Raw genomic sequence first — 25947 nt, 5'->3', positions numbered from 1 at the left:
ATGGCAAAAGAGGCTGCAAAGGGAAACTGGCAGGCGTTCAAATGCTATTATACCTGACAACAAAAGTAAAATTTCAATACTTATTGTTTCCTGACCTTCAAGGATTGACAGTCTCATAGTTTTTAAACCAAAGTATATACACTTTTAGCTTTAGCATTTCCCCTAAGTGGAAAAGAAAGATAAATCGAGCCAACTTGTTAGAAAGCACAATGCAAGTACTATACACATGTTTTAAAAACAAATTTATTTCCAGTTTCCTGTATTTATCTGGTACGAAAAAGTGATATGAGATTGAAACTTTCTTTCCATTGTTGCCTTTTCACTAAGTTCTTCTGACCGGAACATCAGCGGTGCTTCAGATCTGACATACACCTAGCTAAAGAGTGGCAGAAACCGAAGTTACAACCAGCAGTATTGGAAAAGAGGCATTCCTCTGGTCACAGAGGTGGAAAAGGGGGCACATTGTTAGCCAACGATGGTAGAATAGCCCCACAGTGAAATAGGCAACAAATACATTTAACAAACAAACAAAACACAAATAAGATACACTGAAGAAACTTTCAACAGTAGAGCATGGGGCGGGCTGCTCTTCTGTCTCTCTAGTTGTACAGACTGTACATTTATTTATTAAATTATGTGTGGCTGCCCATCTCACCAGAAGCGACTTCAGCACTGTACAGCAAAAAAATATGAAACAATTGACATGTCAAAAACAGTCATATTAAAACTAAAAAAAAAAAACCACCACCCAAGGGATTCGATCACCAACTTTATCCTGAGATTAAGATTACTAACTCAATGAAGTTCTTCAAGTAGCAAGTTGAATTTTTGGAAAGTATATTTTTCGACTTCCTCTATACTGAACGGCATCTTGCTGGCTTCTTCCATCCAAGGCAGGGGACTCACTTCTGGGCTATAGCCGCTTGCCTACCTGGAAATGGAATAATCCCAGGGCAGGTATCACTTCCCACTCTTTGCTCCTATTGATTGGGTGCTCGCTGGGATCTCCTCAGAGACAAGACGGCTGCACAGACTGGAACTCGGGACTGTTGCTTTTCCCATTTGGGAGGCCTTGTGTGGCCCTTGTGCTGGATTGGGGGTCTGGCCTAAAAATGGGACACAAGGAGAAGGTTTCAAGACAAGTCTGTGTCGATGTTAGTTGCTAAATGGCTGCCTGCCCTTCTCTTGCCCCAATTCTATGCAAATTGTCCATTACTTCTCTTTATCTTTTTTTGATTCCTCTCCTTCCTCCCAGTTCCAAATCAAATCATTTCCCTAGCTAATCTAGAACAAGGAACCACAGACACTGGATGCATCTAGAACTTGTTTACAGCAAAATTATATTCTTTTGACAGGACTTTATGGATAATACAGGATGGTTGAATGGCATTTATGCTGACCGGAAATATTACAACTGTGATGCAGGAATAGAAATTTTGGCTTTTTATCTCACTTTCTTTTCTGTGACTTACCGTATTTTTAGGAGTATAAGACATACCTTTCCCCCCCTAAAAAAGAGGGTGAAAATCTGGGTGCATCTTATACACTGAATACAGCATTTTTGGCCTCCCGAAATCCCGCCTCTTTGCAAAAATGGCCGTGCATAGCCTTTAGGAGGCTTCCACAGTGCTCCTGGAGTCTGGGGAGGACAAAAATGAGCGAAAAACGGGCCAATTTTTGCTTGCTTTTACCCCTCCTCCCAGTCCTCAAGAGCACTCTATAAGCATCCTATGCATGCCCTTTTTTTTGACAAAAAACGGGGCTGTTTTCGTAAAAAAACGGGCCGTTTTTGGGAGGTCTGCAGAGTGCAAAAACTTGCCTCTTCAAAATCTTGGTGCGTCTTATACTCCAAAAAATACGGCAACCTCTCCCATCTGAAAGCACCCACAATTTGTCCTTAGTTTCACCCCTTTTGGCCAGTCATCTCATATTTTATTTTAATCGACCCATTTAATCGACTCATTCTTTGCTTAGCTACTCAACCAAGTTTAACTCTGTTCTGAGTATTTGGGATTCAAACTAGCGAGAAAGAGAGGGAAGGAGGGAGGCAGATAGGGCAGATAGAAGAAAAAGTGCTTAGTCCAATTTAACTCGCTTCACTCCATGGACAATAGTCTCTATCTGTAGGGCAGGGGTGTGGAACCATGGCCCTTTTATGATTTGCTGGCTCAGGAATTCTGGGAGTTGAAGTCCACAAGTCATAAAAGGGCCATGCTTCCCCTAGAGATTCAAACATCCTGTTCTCACATTATCACTTCTCTTGGCCATTTTCCTATAATCCAGTTTCAAGATCTTCTAATGTTGTCTCTTACAAACATTAGTGCTCATGAATTTTCATAATTAGCCAATCATCTCAGCTATCTTGTTTTTATTGTTGTTATGGTCCTTCAAACCAACTGTGGTTGCATGGACCCATTTTTCTTGCTGACATTTTTGTCAAGTACCTTTTTCCTGGGGCCGAGAGAGAGAGAGAGAGGAAGGGTCTGGCTCAAAGTCACCCAGGTCTGGCCTAAAGTGAGACTAGATACCCCCCATTCCTAGTCTAGGCCCATTAAGACTTACAGGTAGTCTTTGACTGACAAAAGTTCATTTAGTGACCATTCAAAATTACAGCACTGAAAAATGTGACATGATCTTTTTTCCAACCTTTGCAGCATCCCTTTGATCATGTGATCAAAATTTGGACACATAGCAACTGGTTCATATTTATAATGGTTGCAGTGTCTCAGGGTCATTGACCCCTTTTTGCGACCTTCTGACCAGCAAAATCAATGGGGAAGCCAGATTCACTTAACAGCCAAGGTGACTGACTTATCAACTGAAGTGATTCACTTAGGAACTGTGCCAAGAAAAGTCGTAAAATGGGGCAAAACTCACTTAACAAATGTCTCACTTAACAACAGAAATGTTGGGTTCAATTGTGGGCGTAGGCCGAGGACTACCTGTACTGTATACTAAACTGGCTCTCTCTCCATTTCTGCACTTCAGCTAATGAAATTCAATATACCGTATTTTGCGGAGTATAAGATGCACCAGAGTATAAGACGCACCAAGATTTTGAAGAGGCATTTTTTTTTAAAAAAAATGTTTTGCACTCTGCAAACTTCCCAAAAATGGCCCGTTTTTTGTCAAAAAAAGAGGGCATGCATAGCTTTTAGGAGGCTTTTAGAGTGTTCCTGGGAGCTTGGGGGGGGGGGGCAAAAACGAGTAAAAAACTGCCCTTTTTTCCTCATTTTTGGCCTCCCCAGCCCCCAGGAGCACTCTGAAAGCCTCTTAAAGGCTATGCATGGCCATTTTTGCAAAGGGGGCGGGGTTTCGGGAGGCAAAAGGTGCTGTATTCAGTGTATAAGATGCACCCAGATTTTACCCTCTTTTTTGAGGGAAATAGGTACATTTTATACTCTGAAAAAATACAGTAGTTAGTAAACACAGTGAACAGAGGACAGTGTAATCTTATTCAAAAGAAAGAATGGGCCCCTTAAGATCAAGCTGTATGTCCTCCCTAAACTTATTTTCTGAGTTCCTTCCACACTTTTATGTGTGAGTCACTGTTGACTCATTGCGACCGGACAAGATCTTGCAGTTTCTCTCCTGTCCAAGTTTTTCAGAAGTAGTTTCCCTTTGTTTTCTTCTTCCAAGGGCTGAGAGAATGACAGGCCCAAGGACACCCTGCTGGCTTTGTGCCTAAGGCCGGATTGGAGATCACAGTTTCCCATTTTCATGTGCCTTAACCATGATACCAAACTCTTTTTTTCTTTCCTTCTAGGTCTAGTTGTTGAAAATCAACAAGGAAAATAAATAGGTCCTAAAATAAATTTCACATAAAGAGAGGAACAGGATGGAATTTGAAAAACCTTCCCTCTGTCAAATTTGCCTCAAATTTGTGGTCACCACAACCCTTGCAGTTGCAACTAAGATGGTGGGTTTAGCTCTGAGGCAACTGAGGTTGCTCAAGAGCAGGGGTATCAAACGATTCTTTTCAAGGGCCGAATCAGCGTTGTAGGCGAGCCAGCCTGGGGGGAAGCGGAGGGGGGGTGGACTCCTCCTGAAGCACACTGCTGGCTAAAGCGGAACGCAGAGGGGCTCATGTCCTGTTTTCGGCCTGGACGGCCTCGTGCAACACTCCCTGGCCAAAATGACAACACTCTGCCGTTTTGGCTGCCAGAAGCACTGTAGGCTGGTCCTTTGCTATTTCCAGGCTGGCCCTGTGGGCCAGATTTAAGCACCCCGCAGGCTAGATATATAATACAATACAATAGTAGAGTTGGAAGGGACCTTGGAGTCTTCTAGTCCAACCCCCTGCCTAGGTAGGAAACCCTATACCGTTTCAGACAAATGGCTATCCAACATCTTCTTAAAGACTTCCAGTGTTGGGGCATTCACAACTCCTGGAGGCAACTTCTGTTCCACTGATTAATTGTTCTAACTGTCAGGAAATTTCTCCTCAGTTCTAAGTTGCTTCTCTCCTTGATTAGTTTCCACCCATTGTTTCTTGTTCTACCCTCAGGTGCCTTGGAGAATAGTTTGACTCCCTCTTCTTTGTGGCAACCCCTGAGATATTGGAAGACTGCTATCATGTCTCCCCTAGTCCTTCTTTTCATTAGACATACCCAGTTCCTGCAACCGTTATTCATATGTTTTAGTCTCCAGTCCCCTAATCATCTTTGTTGCTCTTCTCTGCACTCTTTCTAGAGTCTCCACATCTTTTTTACATCGTGGCGACCAGAACTGAGTGCAGTATTCCAAGTGTGGCCTTACCAAGGCATTACAAAGTGGTATTAACACTTCACGTGATCTTGATTCTATCCCTCTGTTGATGCAGCCTAGAACTATGTTGGCTTTTTTGGCAGCTGCTGCACATTGCTGGCTCATATTTAAATGGTTGTCCACTAGGACTCCAAGATCCCTTTCACAGTTACTACTACTGAGCAAGGTACCACCTATGCTGTACCTGTGCATTTCGTTTTTGTTGCCTAAATGTAGAACCTTACTCTTTTCACCATTGAATTTCATTTTATTAGATAGTGCCCAATGTTCAAGTTTGTCAAGATCCTTCTGTATCTTAAGCCTATCTTCTGGAGTGTTGGCTATTCCATTAGCTATGACTAGAGGGCCTTGAGTTTGACACCCCTGTTCAGGAGGGACCTTCAGGCACAAAGCAAGCACGACTGTTTTCCTCCATTCCCAGCTGCTCTTCTCTTTCAGAGCTTTCCCTGCATTGGTTTACCTTTGGTGCCTGCACCGGCTGGTGTCTGGTTCTCCAGCAACGCCTCAGGCTGCTCCGACCACAACTTGTAGTCAGGCTTATTGAGGAAATGCTTGCTTAGGCCACAGTTCAGGCACTGCACGACAGTCCAACGTTGATGGCGGCGTTCTGGTTGGAAACATGGAAGAACGAATCACCTAAAGGGGTCTGGAAAAAGAAGGCTTGCCCTCCCTTCCCACTATAGGTAGTCCTCGACTTACAGCAGTTCACTTAGTAACCGTTCAAAGTTACAACGGCACCGGAAAAAGAACCGTTTTTCACACTTATGACCGTCGCAGCATCCCTTGACTCATGCGATTTACATTTGGATGCTTGACTACTGACTTACATTTATGATGGTTGCAATGTCCTGGGGTCATGTGATCCCCTTTTGCGACCTTCTGCCAAGCAAAGTCGACGGGGAAGCCAGATTCACTTTACAACCGCGTGACTAATTTCACCACTGCAGTGGTTCTCTTAACAACTGTGGCGAGAAAAGTTGTAATATGGGGCAAAACTCAACACATTTCTCACTTAGCAACATAAATTTTGGGCTCAACTGTGGTTGTAAGTGGAGGGTTACTTGTACTCCACAAACATACATGTAGTCCTGGACTTGCAGCCACTTGCTTAATGACTGTTCAAAGTTACAAAGGGACTGAAAAGAGAGGCTTAGGACTGTTTTTCATACTTATAAGTGTTTGAGCGCCCCCTTGGGCATGTGATCAAAATTCAAACATTTGGCAACTGACATGTATTTTTGACAAGTGTCCCAGGGTTATGTGCCACCTTCTGATAAGCAAAGTCAACGGGGGAGCCAGATTCACTTAACAATTGTGTTAACTGACAACTGCAGTAATTTCAGCGTTTCAGAGGGTGGGCAGGTAGCCTTCGACTTATAGCCATTCATTCAGTGATCGTTCAAAGTTATCATGTCAGGGTTCCAAATAGCATCCAAAAGCAAATCAGAGTCCAAGGCAAAGTATTGCTCAAAGTTCCAATTTATTAAGAGAGCCATGTTGGCACATCTGGGAAAACCCGAATCTGAAAGCTTCCTGGTTTTCCCCACCTAGTTGAAAGTTCAAGATCTTGCCCCCACACCCACAAGTCCATCACATGGTCCAACCTCCCACTGCCATGCTGGCAGTTCCACCCATCCAGTTCTGGTCAGGTGCAGAAGTGTAGAGACAAAGGATGACCTTGGCTTTCTAGAAAGAATTTTATTGTGGCTACATAGTATGTGACTCCTTACCATCCCCCCACCCCTTTTTCCCCACAATAGAAAATGCATAGCAGAATAATAGAAAGGGTGGCAGGCCAAAGACCCAAAAGAAAAAATGGCTGCAGGCCTGACATTTAACAGCACTGAAAAGAGCAACTTTTTCACGCTTAACCACCATTACAGGATCCCCATGGTCACATGATCAAAATTTGGCTGCTGGACAATAAATGTCCCAGGGTAATAATAATAATAATAATAATAATAATAATAATAATAATAATAATATTTAATGCTTCTAGACCGCCCCCTCTCCCGCAAGGGACTCGGGGCGGTGTACAGTTCATACAAAATATAACAGGATGCAATAAAATTAAATTAAATATGTACAGTTGACAATTGACATGGAGGAGGTTAAAATGTAGTTAAAAGAACTGTACAAAGCAGATATAAAATAAATTCAAACCCCTAAAAACAAATACAGTAGATTAAAAACCCCTAAAATAACCAGATATAATACATTTGCCAGGAGGGACAGTTGAATTATGCCAGGCCTGCCAGTCGGAACAGGTGAGTCTTCAATTTTTGCCGGAAGGAGCGGAGGTCAGAAGTGGTTCTAATGTCGGGGGGGAGGTCATTCCAGAGGGTTGGGCCCATCACAGAGAAGGCCCTACTCCTCGGTGTCGCCCGCTGGCATTGCCTAGTGGACGGCACCAGGAGAAGTCCCTCCCTGTGTGAGCGTATTGGCCGCAGGGATGTATGTGGGAGGATGCGATCCCGCAAGTAACTAGGTCCCGTGCCATGGAGCGCTTTAAAGATGGTAATCAGCACCTTGAAACGCACCCGGAAAACCACAGGCAGCCAGTGCAGCTCGCGCAGGAGAGGTGTTACGTGGGAGTACCTCGTACTCCCCATCACAGCCCGCGCGGCTGCGTTCTGAATTAACTGCAGTCTCCGGGCGCGTCCCAAGGGCAGCCCCATGTAGAGAGCGTTGCAGTAATCCAGGCGGGACGTCACCAGCGCATGAGTGACCGTGCGTAGGGCATCCCGGTCCAGTAGGGGGCGCAATTGGCGCACCAGGCGAACCTGGTGGAACGCCCCCCTTGCCACGGCTGCCACATGGTCATCCATTGACAGCCGGGCATCAAGGAGGACGCCCAAATTGCGCGCCCGTTCCACAGGGGGCAATTGTTCGCCCCCTATGGCCAGCAATGGGATCAGCTGGCTGAACCGAGGTGCCGGTAGCCACAGCCACTCAGTCTTGGAGGGGTTGAGTTTAAGTCTGTTGTCCCCCATCCAGACCCCGACGGCCTCCAAACACCGGGACATCACTTCGACAGCCTCGTTGGGGTGGTTTGGAGTTGAAATATACAGCTGAGTATCATCAGCGTAGAGGTGATACTCAACCCCAAAACCACGGATGATCTCACCCAGCGGCTTCACATATGTGTTGAACAGGAGAGGCGAGAGGACCGACCCCTGTGGCACTCCACAAGTGAGTGGCCTCGGGGTCGACCTCTGTCCCCCTGTCAACACACATTGCCTCCGGTCTGAGAGGTAGGAGCCAAACCACCGCAAAACGGTGCCTCCGACTCCCATCCCCTCCAACCGGCGCAATAGGATACCATGGTCGATGGTATCAAAAGCCGCCGAGAGGTCTAATAGGACCAGGATAGAGGAACAACCTCTATCTCTGGCCCTCCAGAGATCATCAACCAACGCGACCAAGGCTGTCTCTGTGCTGTGCCCGGGTCGGAAGCCGGACTGGCGTGAGTCTAGATACTCGGATTCGTCAAGGTGTCGTGGAAACTGCTGCGCCACCACATTCTCTACAACCTTCGCTAGAAACGGAAGGTTGGAGACTGGACGATAATTAGCTAGCTCCATTGGGTAATGTCCCATCTCCTTTTGCGACTGTCTGACAAGCAAAGTCAATGGGGAAGCCAGATTCATTTAACAACCGTGTTATTAATTTAACCATTGCAGTGATTCACTTAACAACTGTGGTAAGAAAGGTCGTAAAATGGGGCAAAACTCACAACTGACTTAGCAAGAGAAATTTTGGCCTCATTTGTAGTCGTAAGTCAAGAACTAGCTGTAACCAAATCACTAGCCAAGCTCCCAAAGTTTCCTTGGCAACTTCATTTCATGGATTCTACATCAAAAAGACCGTGTAGTATGTGTTAGAACAGGCATGTGCAATCCGCAGCCCACAGGCCCCATGTGGCCCTGGATAGCTAATAATGTGACCCCATAAGATAGTAAATTTTTAATATTATATATAACTAGCTGATAACCCGGCGTTGCCCGGGTATTTATTTATCCTAATCCTGTATTAGACAGGGAAAGTCCTGACTTCGGCGACAATTAAATTACTTACAAATGTTTTTCCTGTGCCCTCAGAAGCCATACATTTGTTCTCAAAAATAATCAAAGCCTTGTTGAAAATGTCCGGACCAAACATAATTTCTAATGTTGGATTTTCCCCCTTACCAGAGGGAGCCCTCTTGTGGAGTACTGTGAAGCTGTTACTATGGCAACTCCACTGCGCTGTAGAGTAGAAATCATTTTACAGTAGTACAGTAGAAGCCATTTTAAGGCACAACAGGCTGTATCTTAACAGAGCACACACCCTGAGGGGTGCTAGGGGTGTATACATACACACACACTATATACATTAAGTATATTATATATTTTATATGTAGCCCAACATAATCCCTCATCCCTCATTTAGGCTCAGACAAGCCAAAAGGTTGGACACGCATGGCTTAGAAACAGAATGTGAGCAACTTGTGAAACAAAAAGGTTGGCTCTGAAGACATGCAATAATGGGAAGGTTTTCCAGCCGTCACCTTTTTAAGCATTATAATGCTGTCGAGTTGAAATGTGAGGCTACAAGCGAAAACGTGGCTTTGTAGCCACTGGGGGGAAAAGAGAGAAATCAAACTGGGAAATGCAGGTCATTCCTCCCCCCGCCCAAGAGTCCCTCTTCTCCACCTCAACCCTAGCATCCATTTACCCCAAGGGGAAGGGGCGTCAACCATATCAGATTCTAGAGCAAGAATAATACCAAGAAGGATCCAGGCAGCACTGCAAAAGAGGAGGAAAAGAATGCAATACTAACTTCTTTGCCGAACAGTTGAGCTGACTCCTGGCACGAGAAGAGAGAAGCAGGATTTGCAGATGGTCCTTTTCACGGAAGGGTCCCTGCACACAAAATCAAGTGATCGATGAATTAGCAGCACTCAATTACCCATGTTCACTGAAGTCTATCTATACCAGGGGTGGGCTGCTACAGGTTCGACCGGGTTCAGGAGAATCCTTAGCTAACGTTATGGCCAGTTCAAAGAACCTCCAAATCCCACCCCTGGCGGGCCCCACCCTCCCCTCTGAGGAATCTCCACATGGCCTGTTTTGGATGTGAGGTAAGTGCAGGGCCTGCACGGAGGCTCGGGGAGGGGGGGGGGAATGGACTTCTTGGAAGTTCCAGAAGGCCTCCGGAGCACAGGGGAGGCAATTTTCGCCCTCCCAGAGGCTCGAGGAAAGCATCCGGAGCCTGCGGAGGCCAAAAACACGCCTCACCCTCCCTTGCCATGGTGCAGGAGGCTGACTAGACCATGCCCACACCCACCCAGCAACCGGGCGGAGAACTCGTTGCTGAAATTTTTGAAGCCCACCCCTGATTTATACTATTTATCGCCAACCACACACTGACAGATCCGACATACACCTGTAATGTGGTTTTGGTTAGGGAAGAATCTAGTTTTTGCCTTCATAGGATATGTGAGTTTCCTTGTGGCTCACTGCAATACATGAACCTAGAGAAATGTAACATTTTGGTTAGCAAAGTCAGGCTATAATGAGAGGTATGTACAGAATCGCTTAGTTCATGGCCAAAGTGAGATAGCTACCAAAAACCACCCAGATCTTCTAAACCAGTGTTTCTCAAACTTGGCGACTTTAAGTCCTGTGGACTTCAACTCCCAGAATCCCCCAGCCAGCATAGCTGGCTGGGGAATTCTGGGAGTTGAAGTCCACAGGACTTAAAGTCGCCAAGTTTGAGAAACACTGTTCTAAACCATTGTTTGCCAACCTCATCAATTTTTAGAGGCATGTTCAGCTCCTCCTACAGGCTCTGGGAGCTTTGGGAGTTGAAGTCCAAACACCCTAAAGTTGCCAAGCTGGGAAATACCAAGCTCAATCTGATCAATTTCAGTTTTGATCTATAATGCCAAATTTAGAAAACAGTAAAAGAAGAGAGTCAAAAGAAGAGGCGTTGAGAAATGGCTAATTGGGAAAAAGCAATGTGACTTCTATATTGGAGCAGTTAAGAGCAAGAACTCTATCATATGCCAAACATTGATTGAAATCTCAAGGTACCCATGAATTTATCTGTATGATAGCAGTAAAACTGGCATTTTTGTTGCAATTATGAAGTAGAGACAAAACTTAAATCTATTTATTGAAATCTTACCAACTATTCTCACTCCTAAATTGGATGCAATGTTAATGATTATAAAATATTCCCCATAAAGAACATGAGAATAAATATAGGGAGTCCTCGAGTTACGAATGTAAAGGACACTGCCCATTCCATCCGTAACTTGAGAATTCGTGGGAGTAAATCTCATACCTTGAATGACATCACTCCCTACTTTCACCCACGCATTCGCTAATTTAATGTGTGGGTGAATGTGCGGCTCGTTAAGTACACATGAAGAACCTTGGGGTGGGGAAGGCCATGGGAGGATAGTGAGGGAATAGGCCACCTACTTCAGACCACCCAAGGCCTCTGCCAACCCACAGAGACCTCCTTCTCCCTCCCGAGGTCCCCACAATTTTTTCCCCCAAATCCCGCCACGCCGGGTGACTTACCTTATGAAGATCTGTGTCCTTTCCAGCCTGTTTCTTTGCCTGCCTTCCCTCCTTTCTCATCAGCAAAGGGCTTGACGAGGCACCAGAGGCCTCGTCAAGCTGGTCTCTGGTGAGAAAGCAGCCACAGAAGGCCGCACAGTGTTACTAAAGCGCTTGAGGATTGTGTCCCTGTAAGCTTCGGCAGCCGTTTGCAAAAAGCCTTTGTCAGTAGGAACTGAGTTTTGGAGGGACGCACCTGCACTTCCCAAACTCCGCTGGTGCCAACAAAGGCTTTTTGCAAAGGGCTGCTGAAGCCTACAGGAACGCAATCTCCCTGCAGCATTCGGCAAGGAAACGGCAAACGGATGGAAGGCCTGAAGGACCAAAGCCTTCCCGCCATTTACAAACATCTAGGCCTCAAATTCGCAGAGAATAGAGGCCTAAAGTGCAAGATTACATGTAATCAGTAGTACGAGATCTCACACTATTGATCTTGCTTGATCTCGCGGCATGTTAGGTCTCTGTTCTCTGCAAATGCAGGTAAAGAAACTGCAACAGAGAGGAGATCTTTGCAAGGTGAAGTGCTGTGAAGACCCAGTTGGTAGTGGTAGAGGAATAGGCAGGGTGAATGTTGCGGAGCCTCTGCAGTCATTCGTAACAGCAAACAACTGCCGTGGTGCTGCAATATTCACAATATTGGGACTTGTTCAATTATCTCCAGGGGATGCTTATCAGGTAACTTCGAACGTTCGCTAAGGGAAAGCTCGTAACCTGGGGATTACCTGTATAAAGTATTAATAATCCATGTCAGATTAAAAGTAGATTTTAAAATGGGCATCAGGGAGAAAATAGGTTCAAAAATGGGAAGAAAAAATGTTCCAGTTATTGCTAGACTGGAAACAGTATCTTAACCCTAGAATTTATACCCTGCTTGTAACCGCCTTCCCCCCAAAATGGCTACTCACTGTCTCAAGACGAGCCGCCGGCTGATGTTGTTTTGGGTGTGACAGTAGAAACGTGCCAACTCTTGGTTATTTGGGTTTTGGGCGAGCACACAATGGGCTGCCTGTATAAAAAAGAGAAACATCCTTATAGCCTCCTAGAGATATCCAGGCTAAAGGCATCCTACACAGTCCAGCTGCTTCATAACAAAATCTTACGGAGAATCATCCTGATCCTATTAAGGCCTTGGTTGTAAAACATGTAAAGAATCTAAAATCCTACAGGTTAGAATCTTAATCTGTAGCATCTTAAATGCTACATCAATTTTCTTGGGTCAGATGTCAGAGCTCGAGTAGCATAATGTGATCAGTAAAGTAAGAGGTGTCTTATTTTACTACAAGACATTGATTGGCCAGATCCCGAAAGTCTGTATCTTTGAAAGTCTTCGTTGATTCTCACTATTTGGGCATGCAGCTCATCCTTGGTGATTCCCATTTTGGGGAGGGTTACATTCATTATTTCCCCATTATGATTTTTATATTGTGGGCAATCTGCCTTGAAAGTCAAATGAGATAGATAGGATAGATAAGATAGATAAGATAACTAGATAGATAGATAGATAGATAGATAGATAGATGGATGGATGGATGGATGGATGGATGGATGGATGGATGGATGGATGGATGGATGGATGATTGCTTTCCAGAGCAAGTCAGGATGAGGTACTTCATTTTGGTGATTGCTTATAGGGCTATCTGGATCTTATACAAGAATGCCCTGGTTTATTGGCTGGAAAATTCTGGGAGTTGAAGTCCACACATCTTCAAGGATCATTATGTGAAAACAGGATCAAATTTGTCGTGGGATGGGAGGAGGGAAAAGTTGGAAAACAAGTTTAGGATTGTGAAGAATCCAGAAGAAAAAAAATGCCCCACTACAATCCTATAGATTTCTGCCAACTGCTCCATTCCCTCCTCCCTCTTGGTCATGTGATCAAGCCTGATATATATATGCAGCATACTCTGTGCTTCCTAGTTCGCATACATAGCATTCAGCAGGAACATATAAAGAACCAAGCAACGAATGCACAGTTAGTTATATAGGCACCTGCCCTGATTTAACTCTAGGGAGAATATGCACACATAAACACAGGTAGATCAGAGGTGGGTTCCTACTAGTTCGGCCGAACCGGTAGTGTTTTGGCAGCCTGGGTCGCTGGAACAGGCAGCAACCCAGGCCTGCCATGCCCCCAAAGTGGTTCTCCTACGGGGCCGCCATCTTGATTTTCGGTTCTGTGCATATGCAGAACAATTGTAATTGCACAAATTTTTTTCTTCATTTTTTAACATTTTGCCCGCCTGCAGACCTATTTTTGTCTGGCGCGCGCGCATCAAACCGGCAGTAATGCCAGGAGCAACCCGCCCCTGATGTAGATGTAGCACGTCCCAAGAGTAGGAACATGGGACATGCAAACATACATGAGCAATTGTATACAGAAAAAAAATAGATGTCTCCTATAGGCACTGTTGGGAAAGAGGTTGGAAAAAAGTCCGGAGACCATGCTGTGCACGGTGTCTCTACATTACTTTTAAAGGACTTGTCTTTCTGACTGTACCCAAGAGAAAAAACATGAACTTCACATGCATTTGTGAGCAAACTGGAAACTGAATATAGCTAAGGGTCACTTCCCATTACAACCCCCATTTTAAACAGCCCAGTGAAATTAATTCCTATGCTGGGAAATTCTTCTCACCTGATAGAGGAAATTCAGTCTCTGAAAGGCTTCTTTGTCCTTTATCATGCTGGTAAAAACAATGAAGTGAGAAAGATATCTTAAATTGTTTAAGTGACAAAACAACTGACAGCATGCAAAAAAGGGCTATGAACAACAGTAATTCTTTAAAAAGTTTTGCATCTATGGATTGGATTCTTAAGAGTTTGACAGATATCATAATATCAGATGTCCTGATCTTTTTGATCTAGTAAAACTTTAGATAACCATTAAGTGGTCAAAGGATTCCGAGTGTCAAACATTTCAAAGCTTTCTATATGCTACCGTGTGGCTACCTGGATTTGCCAATTTTGTTTGTTTATTTCTGAGATTTATCCCCATCTTAATCCTTAACAGACTCTATGCCACTGCAGAATATAATACAAATAAGGCAATAGTAACAAATACTAAATTATATTAATATCATACATTACAGTAATTAATTTTTGTATCATTGATCCCAAAGTCCTTCCAGATAAATCCAAATTTTATTACCATAGTTTCAATGAGAGAAGGGGTCAGCCTTGTCTCAAACTGTTCTTTAGGAGGGGAATCAGATAGATGGATAGATGGAGACAGAGGGAGAGAGAGGGGGAGGGAGGGAGAGAGAGAAATTCAGTGTTCTTCAACATTTTCATACAAGATCTAGATGACAGGATAGAAGAGGAACTCATCAGATTTGCAGATGACACAAAGCTGGAAGGAATTGCTAACACTCTAGAAGACAGATTCAAAATTCAGAAGGATCTTGCCAGCCTTCAGCATTAGACTGTATCCATCAAGATGCAGTTCAGTGGTGAGAAAAGGAAGGTCCTGCACTTAGACAGGAAAAACCAAATGAACAGGAATAGAATAGGCAGTGCATGGCTCAACAGTAGTGCCTGTGAAAAAAATCTAGGTGTCCTGGTGGGCCACCAGTAAAATATGAGCTACCAGTGTCCTGTAGCTGTCAAAAGAGCCAATGCAGTGCTAGGCTGTATCAAAAAAGGGATAACATCCAAGATCACAGGAAGTGATACTACCACTCTATTTGGCACTAGTGTGGCCACATTGCATCCAATTCTGGTCATCCCAATACAAAAAAGATGCTAAGGCCCTAGAAAGAGCGCAGAGAAGAGCAGCAAGGATAACAATGGAGGCTAAACCGTATGATGCACACCTAAGGAACTAGGTATGTTTAGCTTAACGAAAAGAAGGCTTAGGGTAATATGATAGCTGTCTTTCAATACTTGAAGCATTGTTCACAGGGAAGAGGGGGTCAATTTATTCTCTGAGGACAGGACAAGAAGCCATGACAGAGAGAATAATTAGTTAGTGGCATAGCTGGACTCCTGGAGTTGTGGGTGCTCCATTGTTAGAGGTTTTCAAGAAAAGATTGGATTACCATTTGTCCAGGATGGAATAAGGACTCCTGCCTTGGGGGCAGGGGGTTGGACTGGAAGACCTCCAAGGTGTTAGGCCTGCAGCCATCTTTTCTTTTGGATTTTTGGCCTGCCACACTATTATTCTACTATGCATTTTCTATTGTGGAAAAATGGGAGGGGGGATTGTATGGAGTTAGATGATATGTAGACATAATAAAATTCTTTCTAGAAAGCCAAGGTCATCCTTTGTCTTTGTACCTCTGCACCTGACCGGAACTGGATGGGTGGAACTGCCAGCATGGCAAAGGAAGATTGGACCATGTGATGGACTTGTGGGTGTGAGGGGGAAATCTTGAACTTTCAACTGGATGTGGAAAACCAGGAAGCTTCATATTCTGGTTTTCCCAGATGTGCCAACATGGCTCTCTTAATAAATTGGAACTTTGAGGAATCCTTTGCCTCGGACTCTGATTTAATGTTGGATGCTATTTGGAACCCTGACACAAGGTCTCTTCCAGCCCTATTTTTCTATGATTGATTGATAGATCAACCGTAAGAAAAACCGTAAATCTTTTTGATGCGACCTGGTACCAGGCTGTGGCCCTGGGGATTGGGGACCCCTAATGTAGGGCTTTGAAGGTAGCACCAGCACCTCAAACTGCAATTTGAAACACATTTCTAACAAGTGCAACACCTCCAGCAATGTTGTACATATGTCAGAAACATGAGCAACTTTAAAAAGTGTGGATTTCAACTCCCACAATTGCAGTAGCCAGCATGAGAAACATCGCTTTGTTTCTCTCACTTCCCCCTTCCCTAGATTTGTAATAGCAAAATTAAAGGATGCTAAATTCCACCTCCCAATGAATTGTTACAATCCATTAACTCTGCATTTAGGAGGGAAGTGGCAAGAGTAAAAAAAAAAAGTAAAAGTAAAACAGAGACATTGCTGCAATGCAACTCGGTTCTCCTAAAGCAGTGTGTCTCAACCTTGGCAATTTGAAGATGTCTGGACTTCAAGTCCCAGAATTCCCCAGTCAGCGAATGCTGGCTGGGGAATTCTGGGAGTTGAAGTCCAGACATCTTCAAGTTGCCAAGGTTGAGAAACACTGTCCTAAAGGGATCTTAGATGTGCAAGAACATGTCGGTGTGTCTTCCCACCTATAGACCTTTTTCACAATACTGCTTTGACCCTTCTCACCCATATTTGCATCCATCCCAACGCCAGTCTTCTCCCTAGCCCTATATATAACGTGCAATCTCATGGGGGGCAAAAGGCTACGAATTTGGACCATTCATTCCCGTTCACTCACCTGTGTGATCTGGAGACTAGCTTTCTTCTTCCTTTTCTTGCTCAAGTGCACTCTTTTAGTAGACGGAGGATGAACTCTTGATCGCGGAAAGAGGAAGGGACCTGAGTTTCAGGAACAAAACAAAGCAAAACCCTATTAAGGAATCCTCTGCATTCCTGCGTACTCCATAAAATATATAAAGGAAGCAGAGAGGATACAAGGCTCTCATTAATATCCCTTCCTTGGACTTAGCCTCTGATGACCCCCATCCGTCTTTACCCTTCTCGGCTGAAGCTCAGGCGCTGTGACTGCACAGGTCCAACTGATTAAAGTACCATGAAACCGGTTTCTAATCCCCGCGCAAAGAGCCTCTCCGTGTCCGTCGCTCTTAGCAAGCGAAGCTACCGCAGTGCATTCCCCTCCCCCGGTTTCGTCGCACAAAGGCTTCTGGGAAATGTAGTGCCTTTTTCATTCCATTGAATTGAACTACAACAGGGAGGTAGCGTTCGGGTTCCGAAACAAGCAAGGGCTTTGGGTACCGGCGCAGTTGCGCATGCCCCGTAGTTTTCCTCGTAGGAAAGTGTTCCGCTAACTTAACGCAAAGGCCGGAAAAGGGAATCGGTTAAAATAAAATAAAATAAAACCCATCGGATCTTTCTGTTTCGGCTCTGGTTTTTGCATGGCAGCGCGACCTCTTCCGCATGAATTAAGAAACTCGAATGCATTAATTAAATGTGGCTCGTGCGAGTCAGTGTTGCCGCCTGGTGATAACTTGGAGAAGTCCCTCCAGATTTCTTAAAACAAGGTTTCAGGACTAGTTTGTTCTGTCTGGTTTGGAAGCACTACTTACCTCGGAGAGGGAGGAAGGCGGTAGCAGAGAGTGGTGAGAATGGCAGAAAAGATCATTGGTAGTTCACTTCCTTCTATCCTGAACATGGCACATAAGGGATGTTTGAACAAAGTCTGCAGGATTGCCTGGGATGCTACACGTCCTCTTCCCAGCCTGTTTTGTTCCATACAGTATCAACGTTGTGAACCCTCAAGCTTCCTTTTTCTGGTATGTCGGGGTGTCCAAACTTGGGAACTTTAAGACTTGTGGGCTTCAACTCCTAGAATTCCCCAGCCAGCCATGCTGGCTGGAGAATTCTGGGAGTTGACGTCCATAAGTTTTAAAGTTCCCAAGTTTGGACACCCCTGTGCTATGTATTCAAGATGGACAGTGATTAATATTTATATATATTTAAATGTTAGTGTAGAAACTCAGCAACCCCCCCCCCCCAAGAATGAAATATTTTGGGAAAATATTAAAAATGTTATATTTGCCTAAAGGAGAAACGGAGAAAAATGTTCTTAAAGGCAGAAAGCAGACTCAGTCTTTCTTAATAGCCCTCAGCAGATATTTTGTACCCATTAAGAAAGATTTGCCAGCCTATTCAGAAACCAGCCCCAGTTTCCCTGCCCCAAGCAGAAACCAAGGAGGCCAGCTTTTAGAAATGCAATTTGGACAGAGGGCGGGGCTGAAGTCAAGACGATACGATGTGCCATCTCAATGCTCTGAGATCGCAATCGACACTTTTGCCACTGGGAGGTCCAAACGGATCTAAACAGTCCCGTTGAGACAGTGAACAGGAAGAATACGTCTGGCTGAACTCGGGGATATCGCAAAATCCCCGAAAGAAGCAAGATAAATTTCTTCAAGCCGGTGACAAAAAATCCAGCCAAGGCTGATGAAGTCGGGGCGGCCCCAAAATGGAAGGAATGGAAAGTGAAAGTGTTTCCAGCTGGTGAGGAATCTTTATTGTTTTAAAAGAGAGACTGCCTATAAAAACTTAAAAATTGATTTAAATTGAAGAATAGAAGATTCAAGCGGCGAAATTAATCTTGCAACGGTTCTGGACAGTGGCTATCCCATTTTCTTATATGCTATCTTCATGGATGAAACCTTTACAAGGTTTTTAAAATGGACGGATTAAGTCTTCTGTTTCTATCTTTTTTTTCTGTGACTCTCGGTGATTTATAAACCAAAGCTTTCCTCTTTCATCGTTGTGAGTATTATTATTTTTTAATTCATTTAAAGACTGGACCTCTTTTTCTAATTTGAAATACAAAACAGATATAAAAAAAGAAATATCTTAAAAGTGCTACATGCCGGGAGGTTTTGTTAATTGGAGCTCTGTGTATTCAAGCGGAACCTTTCCCTTTCTTCGCGGTTTGTTTTGACGGCTCATTACAGAGCGATAGGGGCAAGCCAAATGTCCATTTGAAGCATGTTTTCAACCAGAGAAGAGGGGAAAAACGGCTTTTGTGAATCCATGTTTTAACTTTAAAAAACCTTCCAAGCAAGAGCTCTTTGTTTAAGATGGCAGAGTGTCAGGAAAATGGAGAGATTGTAAGCCTGGAGACAATATTTTCAGAATTACTAAAATTAACAAATACATATGAGAAGATTGAACAAAAATTGGAACTTTTGGAACAGTTAACAGAAAGACGTGATCGAAAATTTGATGATGTTCACCAAATGCAAAATGAGGGGATTGAAATTCAAAGAATTGAAGTGGAAAATGAATATAAAGCGATTAAACTTGCTGACATTTATGGTAATTGGTTTGTTTTTGAAAATGCAAAGAATGGAATACTGAAAGAGGAAATAAATGGAGAGGAAACCTATTTCAAAGGGCAAGACAGAAGAAGAAGAAAAAAGTAATGAATTTATGGACTATGAAACCTTATTTATGAAAATATGGATAACACTGCTGACAACTAAAGACAAGTGGAATAAAGAAGCAGAAAGAGGGCATCAGGATTATATGAGAGATCTTACAAGCTAGGAGTTGCTAGGACCAGTCCATACAAAGCTCATTAAAAAGAAGCTTAGAAAATTGATACCTCAAATGGCAGAGGACATAAGATTGTTTTGTTATTGGAAAGATACAGGCTGATAGATGGAAGAGTATAATTTAAAACTACTAGCTAAACCTAGTGAAACTCTTGTGATAATAGGTATAGTTAAATAAAAAATTGATAATGATAATACTGTATACAATGTCTAGTGTTATGATAAGCAATAATTGGATATGAATATTGAATGATACCTGAGATTATATTTATAAAGGTTAATAATAATAATAATAATAATAATAATAATAATAATAATAATAATAACAACAACAACAATAAAAAAAGAGAACTAAATCAGACACAGTTAAATTTTGATTATTAGGGGGAAAATGTTGTGACATAGAATATAGCCAAATAAAGAAAGGATAATAATAATAATAATAATAATAATAATAATAATAATAATAATAATAATAATCATCATCTATATATATGTATGGGTACAATATAAGGAAATTGGATTAAATTGTAAACAGTGATCTGGAAAGGAGGATTAGAAAACTCTGTTATTAATTATTATGGATGTTTAGCTAGAATAGGATATAAGGATTTAATGTTAATGGAGGATTTTATAAATAAGTAAATGAAATGCCAGTATGTGGTTATGTATTAAATTTTGCTATATTTCATGATGGACGTTTAAACAATTATAGTCAAATAAAAGTGGAGGTATGATGATGGTAATATGTATAAACATTTGAGTTACGATACTAGAGTTAATATGAATTATACTTGATGACGGTAGAAGAGATGCACAAAAACCATTTGTAGCTAACTGATACACTTTCTACAGGATGTAAAGAAGGAGGATTTTTATGCTTGTTTTAAAAATTAAAAATAAATAAAAAAGTTTTTGGCAAAAAAAAAAAAGAAATGCAATTTGGTAATCCTTGGAAAGACTGGGTCAAGACAGAAATGTAGATAAGCAGCAAAAAGGCTCACAAAATTAGCTCATACAAGCACCTAGGATTTGCATTTCTTCTTTTGCCTATAGAGCCAGCTATGACCCCTACATAAACCCTACATGATCCCCATAGGAATCTGACAACAGCCAGTAGAATATTAATGGATATGTTCTTGCACAGTTCTTGCTCAAATACAAAGCCCAAAGAAAGTATATAAACCCACCCACTCTCAACTCTATATTGTTCGCTGAGTCCAGGACGGATGTTGGTTCTGTCCATCATTAAACCATCTTTCCAATTAGCCTCCAGCCTCTATGTTGTTTCCAGCATCTTTCTCCCAGCTTAGAACTGAACCAGATAGATTTTCCTTCCAACATTAGGTTGTAGGTATATTCATATGTATGCATACAGCATATCTATATGTGTGTTATGTATATGTACACTTTTGAGAGCAGGCAACAGAATTTCATTTTTAATGTGTGCCAGTGTGCCCACAGGAAAAAAAATGACAATAAAGGTTATCTACTGGCAAACACCGCCTTCTTCCTAGGCTGAGAGAGAATGACTGGCCCAAGATTACCCATCTGGCTTGTGCCTAAGGCAGGACTAGAATATGGTTTCATGATTTCTATTGTGGTGCCTTGACACTACACCAAATTGGCTCCCTGAAATAGTTTACCAGCACTCAAAGTAATTGTTTAGCATTGCATACCACTTGATTGATTGATCAAGTGCCATTAAGTTATTTTCAACTCCAGCTGACCACATAGATTTCTTCATGAGGTTCTGTCCCTAACTTGTTCTTTCAAGTCTTCCAAGGAGGCACTCATCACCACTATAGCTGACTCCATTCACTTGATGCTGGTCATCCTTCCCCAGCGGGGCTGGGGTGGCTGCTGGTTGCCTTGTGAGGTGGCAGCTGCATCGGCGGCAGCGTCTCTGGATGGGGCCGCGGCCAGCGGGGGCTGCCTCGCATCCACGTCACCAGGGGCGGCTCCTTCCTCCTCCTCCTCCTGCTCCTCAGGGGACGCCGGCCGCTTCCTCTCACCGCTGCCACTGAGGGTAGCCGAGTCGGGTGCGGCGGCCGCCCCCTCCTCCTCTCCTCAGCCCAGCCGGGCCAGCGTCTGAGGGAGGCGTTGTCGTCGGTGGCGGCGTTGGGCCTTCCTCCCGCTGGCCCCAATGCAAAAGCAGCCTGACTCAGCGGCGGAGACGCGGGAGAGGAAGAAGATGGGGCAGCCTGTGATGCTGCCTCAGCAGCAGCAGCACCAGCACCAGCGCCAGCTTGGAGGACTTCCCACCCGGCCTGATGGCTCAGCTGCTGCCGCCTCCACCGGCCTCCACCGCCGCCTCCATCTCGGTCTCCTCCTGCCCTCCCGGGGTGCCTCCTCCGCAGAGCCCGGCACTGCTCTCACAGAGAGGAGGAGGCGTCGGGGGTCCGGCGGGCGCCCAGTTGAAGAAGAAGAGCGGCTTCCAGATCACCAGCCTGACCCCAGTGCAGATCTCGGCCAGCCTCAGCTCCAACAACAGCATTGCTGAAGACACGGAGAGCTACAATGACCTGAACGAGTCGCACACCGAGGACTTTTCCTCCTCCGAGGTCCTGGATGTCTCGCTCTCCCGGGTCACCGACTTGGGGGAGTCTGAGCGCAGCTCCTCCAAGGAGACGCTCAACAACTTCCACAAAGCCAACAGCCCCGGCGCCGTCTCCCCCAACCAGCCTCACCCGGCCCAGCAGCCCCGAGGCCTGACAATGGCAGCACCCACCCGCCACTCCTCTACACCCACGGGGAACACCCCCAGCCTCCCTCCCACTCTGGGGTCCCCCCACCCATGTCCAGGGGGGCCCCATCCAGCCCATCATTCTGGAGGCTGCCCGTCATGGGGAGCTTGGAGGGCACCAGGCCGGGGCCTGTGGGCACCAGGCCGGGGCCTGCGGGAGCATCCTCCAGGGGCCACCGTGGCTCACTTCCATGCGGGGGCCGCCTCTGCCGGGAGAGCCGTGGCTGGTGCAGCGAGTAGCAGGGCCCACCAGGTGGGCAAGACCTTCACGAACCTTGCTGCTCTTGCAGGGGCCACCGTGGCTCACTTCCATGCGGGGGCCACCTCTGCCGGGGGAGCCGTGGCTGGTGCAGCGAGTGGCAGGGCTCACCAAGTGGGCAAGACCTTCACGAACCTTGCTGCTGCTGGCAACAGCATGACCCTGCCCGGAGGGAATCACACTGGGAATGTTTCTTTCTTCACATTCTTTTGGTAAATGTGCCCAGTCCAACGTCTTTCTAGCAATTGAAAATTGTTTCTCACATGGACAATTATATGTCGCATGTTCTAGAGTCAGCAAACCAGATAATCTCTATATCTGCACAGACTATGGAACAACAAAAATATTGTATACCCAGATCACTTCCGGTCCCTGCAGGCGACGGACGTTTGGTCTGCTGCTTGTCTTCTCGGTGGGCTCCTTTTGGAGCACAGGAGACCTTGGAGGGGACTCCTGCCATAGGGGTGGCTTGCTGGAGCCCCCCAGACTCGGGGGCAGCCGGCGGGATTTTTTCCAGCTTTGCCCCAGGAGCCGGGGACCAGAAGGGGGGGCATTGTTGCCTCTTCGCCTAATGGATTCCGGAGGAAACAAGTTACATCAAAGGAAACGTGGCTGAAATGTTGGCTGTGGAGGATCCTTCCTAATCTCTTCAATTGTTGGTAATGGACAAGCAGCAGGCTATCGTAAGTTCTTTGTTCAATCTATTTTAAGCCGAAGATTGGAGGGGGGAGTTTTTCTTTTCTAACCCCCCCTCGGACAAAGCGGCATTCAAAGTTTCTCTCTCCACTCCGGAATGGAGAGAGAACAAAGGCTGACTTCTCACTTGAATTAACTATGTGAGAAAGACTAAAATCACAGTTGCAAGAGTGTTTGCTGAGCTGTTTTTAAAAAAACTAAAACTTTTGCTCTTCTCCCTGCAGAAAGGAGGAGTCGCTCTCGCCTTTGTACTTGCAAATGAAGTCTGCTTTTTGAAACCACCCTGGGGAAAAAAGAAATGATTTCTGGCATCTTTTAATCCCTCCCACGAGGGTGCTCCGGACCTCTTCTGCTTTGTGGACCTTCTGGATTTGATTTATTTGGTTTTTCCCTTCTTGCTGTACCTCTGTGTCTTGGAACAGTGAAGGAGAACTGACTCTTTACTTTCAGATTTGCCTGTTGCCCTGGAGCAGCCCGGCTGCGCGCCCTGGGGACGCCATTTTCTTTGCATAAGATTTACCATCTCTGAACTTAGACAATGGGACCTAAGAAACCCCCAACGGGCAAGTCACTTTCGGCCCCGGCTTCAGCGGCTTCCAGTCCAAGTACCCAGCAGCCGAAGATCACTTCATTGCTTCAAACAGAAGCTGCTGGAGAGAGTTCAAAAGAACTATCTGTCAACCAAATGTTCCAGGAAATTATGAGAGGTCAAAATGAATTGAGGAAGGAAGTAGCAGACCTCAAAAATGAACTCAGAGTGGTACAACATAATACAGCAGAGAATAAACAGAAAATTGTAGTACTTGAGGAAAGCGCAGCTGGGATGGAAGAAAGGGTTAAGGAGCTCCAAGAGGGAAATTTAGAACTGGAAAATTTTATGGCCAAAATAGAATTGGAAAGAATGTCTTTTTTTCTCAGGTTCCAGAACCTACCAGAGACAGAAAATGAAGATCTTAAAGATATTATGAGCACAATCTTAGCAGAATACCTTAAGAGAAACAAAGAGCAGATGTGGGGGGATATGGACCTGGTCTATAGAATCAATCCAGCATATGCCAGAATTCATAATGTTCCAAGACAGGTACACATTAAATTTCTCAGGAGGGCCACGAGAGACAAGGTACTAGGGGCCCAAAGGGAGGGACCTTTAAAATACCAAGACAAAGAAATTACCATTCTAAAGCAAATTCCAAAAAAGATCAGAGAAAAAAGGAGGAAGTACGCTTCCTTATCAAAGAAACTATATAATAGAGGAATTTGGTTCAGATGGTTATTGCCAGAAGGAATGTTGATTTTCTGGGAGGGAAGTCGAGTTAGAATTAAGACAGTGGATGAGGCAGATGCCTTTATTAAAAAATGTTTTTTCCTCCCAGAGGACGAAGCTAGCAGAGATGGGGGAAAAGCAGCAATGTACAAGATATGGAGGGGGGGGCACGGCTCCACCCGGGAGCAGAGAGGAGGAAGCAATATCGAAAAGGCTCAGGTCACAAAAATAAAAACATCTGAAATATTATTGCAATTGTTGATATACTAGAAAGTGACAAAGAAAGAGATGATTGAACATGTTGTTGACATAAAGTAAGAATTCTGTTTATGCTATCATTTACATGTTACTTTTAAAATTGTAAAAGTGTGAGATTGGGGGGGATTTCTACTCCCAACATGGAAGCTACTAAAATTTTCTATGTACCCTATTACCTTTTTCCTATAAATGTTTTTAAAACCAATAAAACTTTTTACAAAAAAAAAACCATTGTATACCCAGAAGCATTGTGAAATTAAACATATTAGAAACTTGTGCTTTCTCTTTTCTTTCTTTTCCATTTAACCAGACTGGGCCACAGCAACGCGTGGCCGGGTACAGCTAGTAATTTAATAAAAAGATGTGTATTATGGTTATTGGTGCCTTAATCCCATCACCCTGGAGCTGAAGGGGAGAACTATTTTTTATGTAAAGGGACTGGCTTGGGCATCCAAATGGCCCATTGACAAAGTGGGTGGGGGCAGAAAACTGCAGGGAGCTACTCTGTTTTTAAAACATGTTTCTTCCTTTTCACATCCAGGGAAATGTAATATTCTGCCTTTTCAATATTTCCTAGGATATTTTATTTTTCTGGGAGAGGGCTGGGTGATAACTTCCTACATGACATTCAATGAAACTGAGTTTGACACTCTTGGTATAGGGTACCATGCTTGTGGGGGGTTTAACCAGAACACCTCCACGGTCCCTCCCAGCCCTGTGATTCTATGAAAAGGTTCTATGAAATTATATGACAAACTTGGCTCTTGGTTCTTCTTTCTCAACTGGAACAATTCCCAGCAGGAAGCAAGAAAACTGAATCTCATCAGAATCTGATCAGAACCAGTTTAGGATCACCTCAGGTATTTGTTATTCGCTTTCGGGTTCGTTAATTGTTTTGAAATCTGGGCAGATGTTGTAATGGCTCTTTTCAAGGCTGCATGTTGCACACCAGAGATAGTGACTGTCCTCTGTACCCCCTTTGATTGAAGTGTTATACTTTTCCAGCTGTTTGATTTTGGAGCCTTTTGCCAATATTTGCTGTTTCCTCCCCCTTTATAGGCAAAATCTAATTGGTCAATGCACCTGCCTGCAATATAAAAAGTTTATCTTTTCATGATCGTTATTTGTACGATAGCAGGATAAAGTCTGATCATCTCTGAAACTGCTTCCTCCCCCTTTATAGGCAAAATCTAATTGGTCA

At 44.2% G+C, this 25947-nt stretch overlaps 1 protein-coding gene across 1 annotated transcript; it reads right to left on the bottom strand.

Annotated features, from left to right (window-relative positions):
- Positions 1-225: 225 nt before the first annotated feature.
- On the bottom strand, positions 226-17163 carry RPP21 (ribonuclease P subunit p21). Its single transcript, XM_081936186.1, has 7 exons — positions 16967-17163; positions 16709-16809; positions 14014-14062; positions 12284-12384; positions 9589-9671; positions 5228-5374; positions 226-1106 (listed from the first exon to the last, which is right to left on the bottom strand). Exons 3-7 carry the CDS (start codon positions 14059-14061, stop codon positions 961-963), a joined length of 525 nt encoding a protein of 174 aa, XP_081792312.1. The 5' UTR covers position 14062; positions 16709-16809; positions 16967-17163; the 3' UTR covers positions 226-960.
- Between the last annotated feature and the right edge of the window lie 8784 nt (positions 17164-25947).

This window comes from Natrix helvetica (assembly GCF_964273705.1).
Source record: "Natrix helvetica genome assembly, chromosome: 1".
Lineage (NCBI taxonomy): Eukaryota > Metazoa > Chordata > Lepidosauria > Squamata > Natricidae > Natrix > Natrix helvetica.
This window is presented reverse-complemented; position numbering and strand designations above follow the sequence as displayed.

Coding starts and splice junctions, on each gene's coding strand:
- RPP21 (XM_081936186.1), bottom strand. CDS start 14,061: ATGATAAAGGACAAAGAAGCCTTTCAGAGACTGAATTTCCTCTATCAG. Junction 9,672..12,283: donor CGGCGGCTCGTCTTGAGACA/GTGAGTAGCCAT, acceptor TTTTGTGTGCAG/GGACCCTTCCGTGAAAAGGA. Junction 5,375..9,588: donor CTCAACTGTTCGGCAAAGAA/GTTAGTATTGCA, acceptor GTTTCCAACCAG/AACGCCGCCATCAACGTTGG.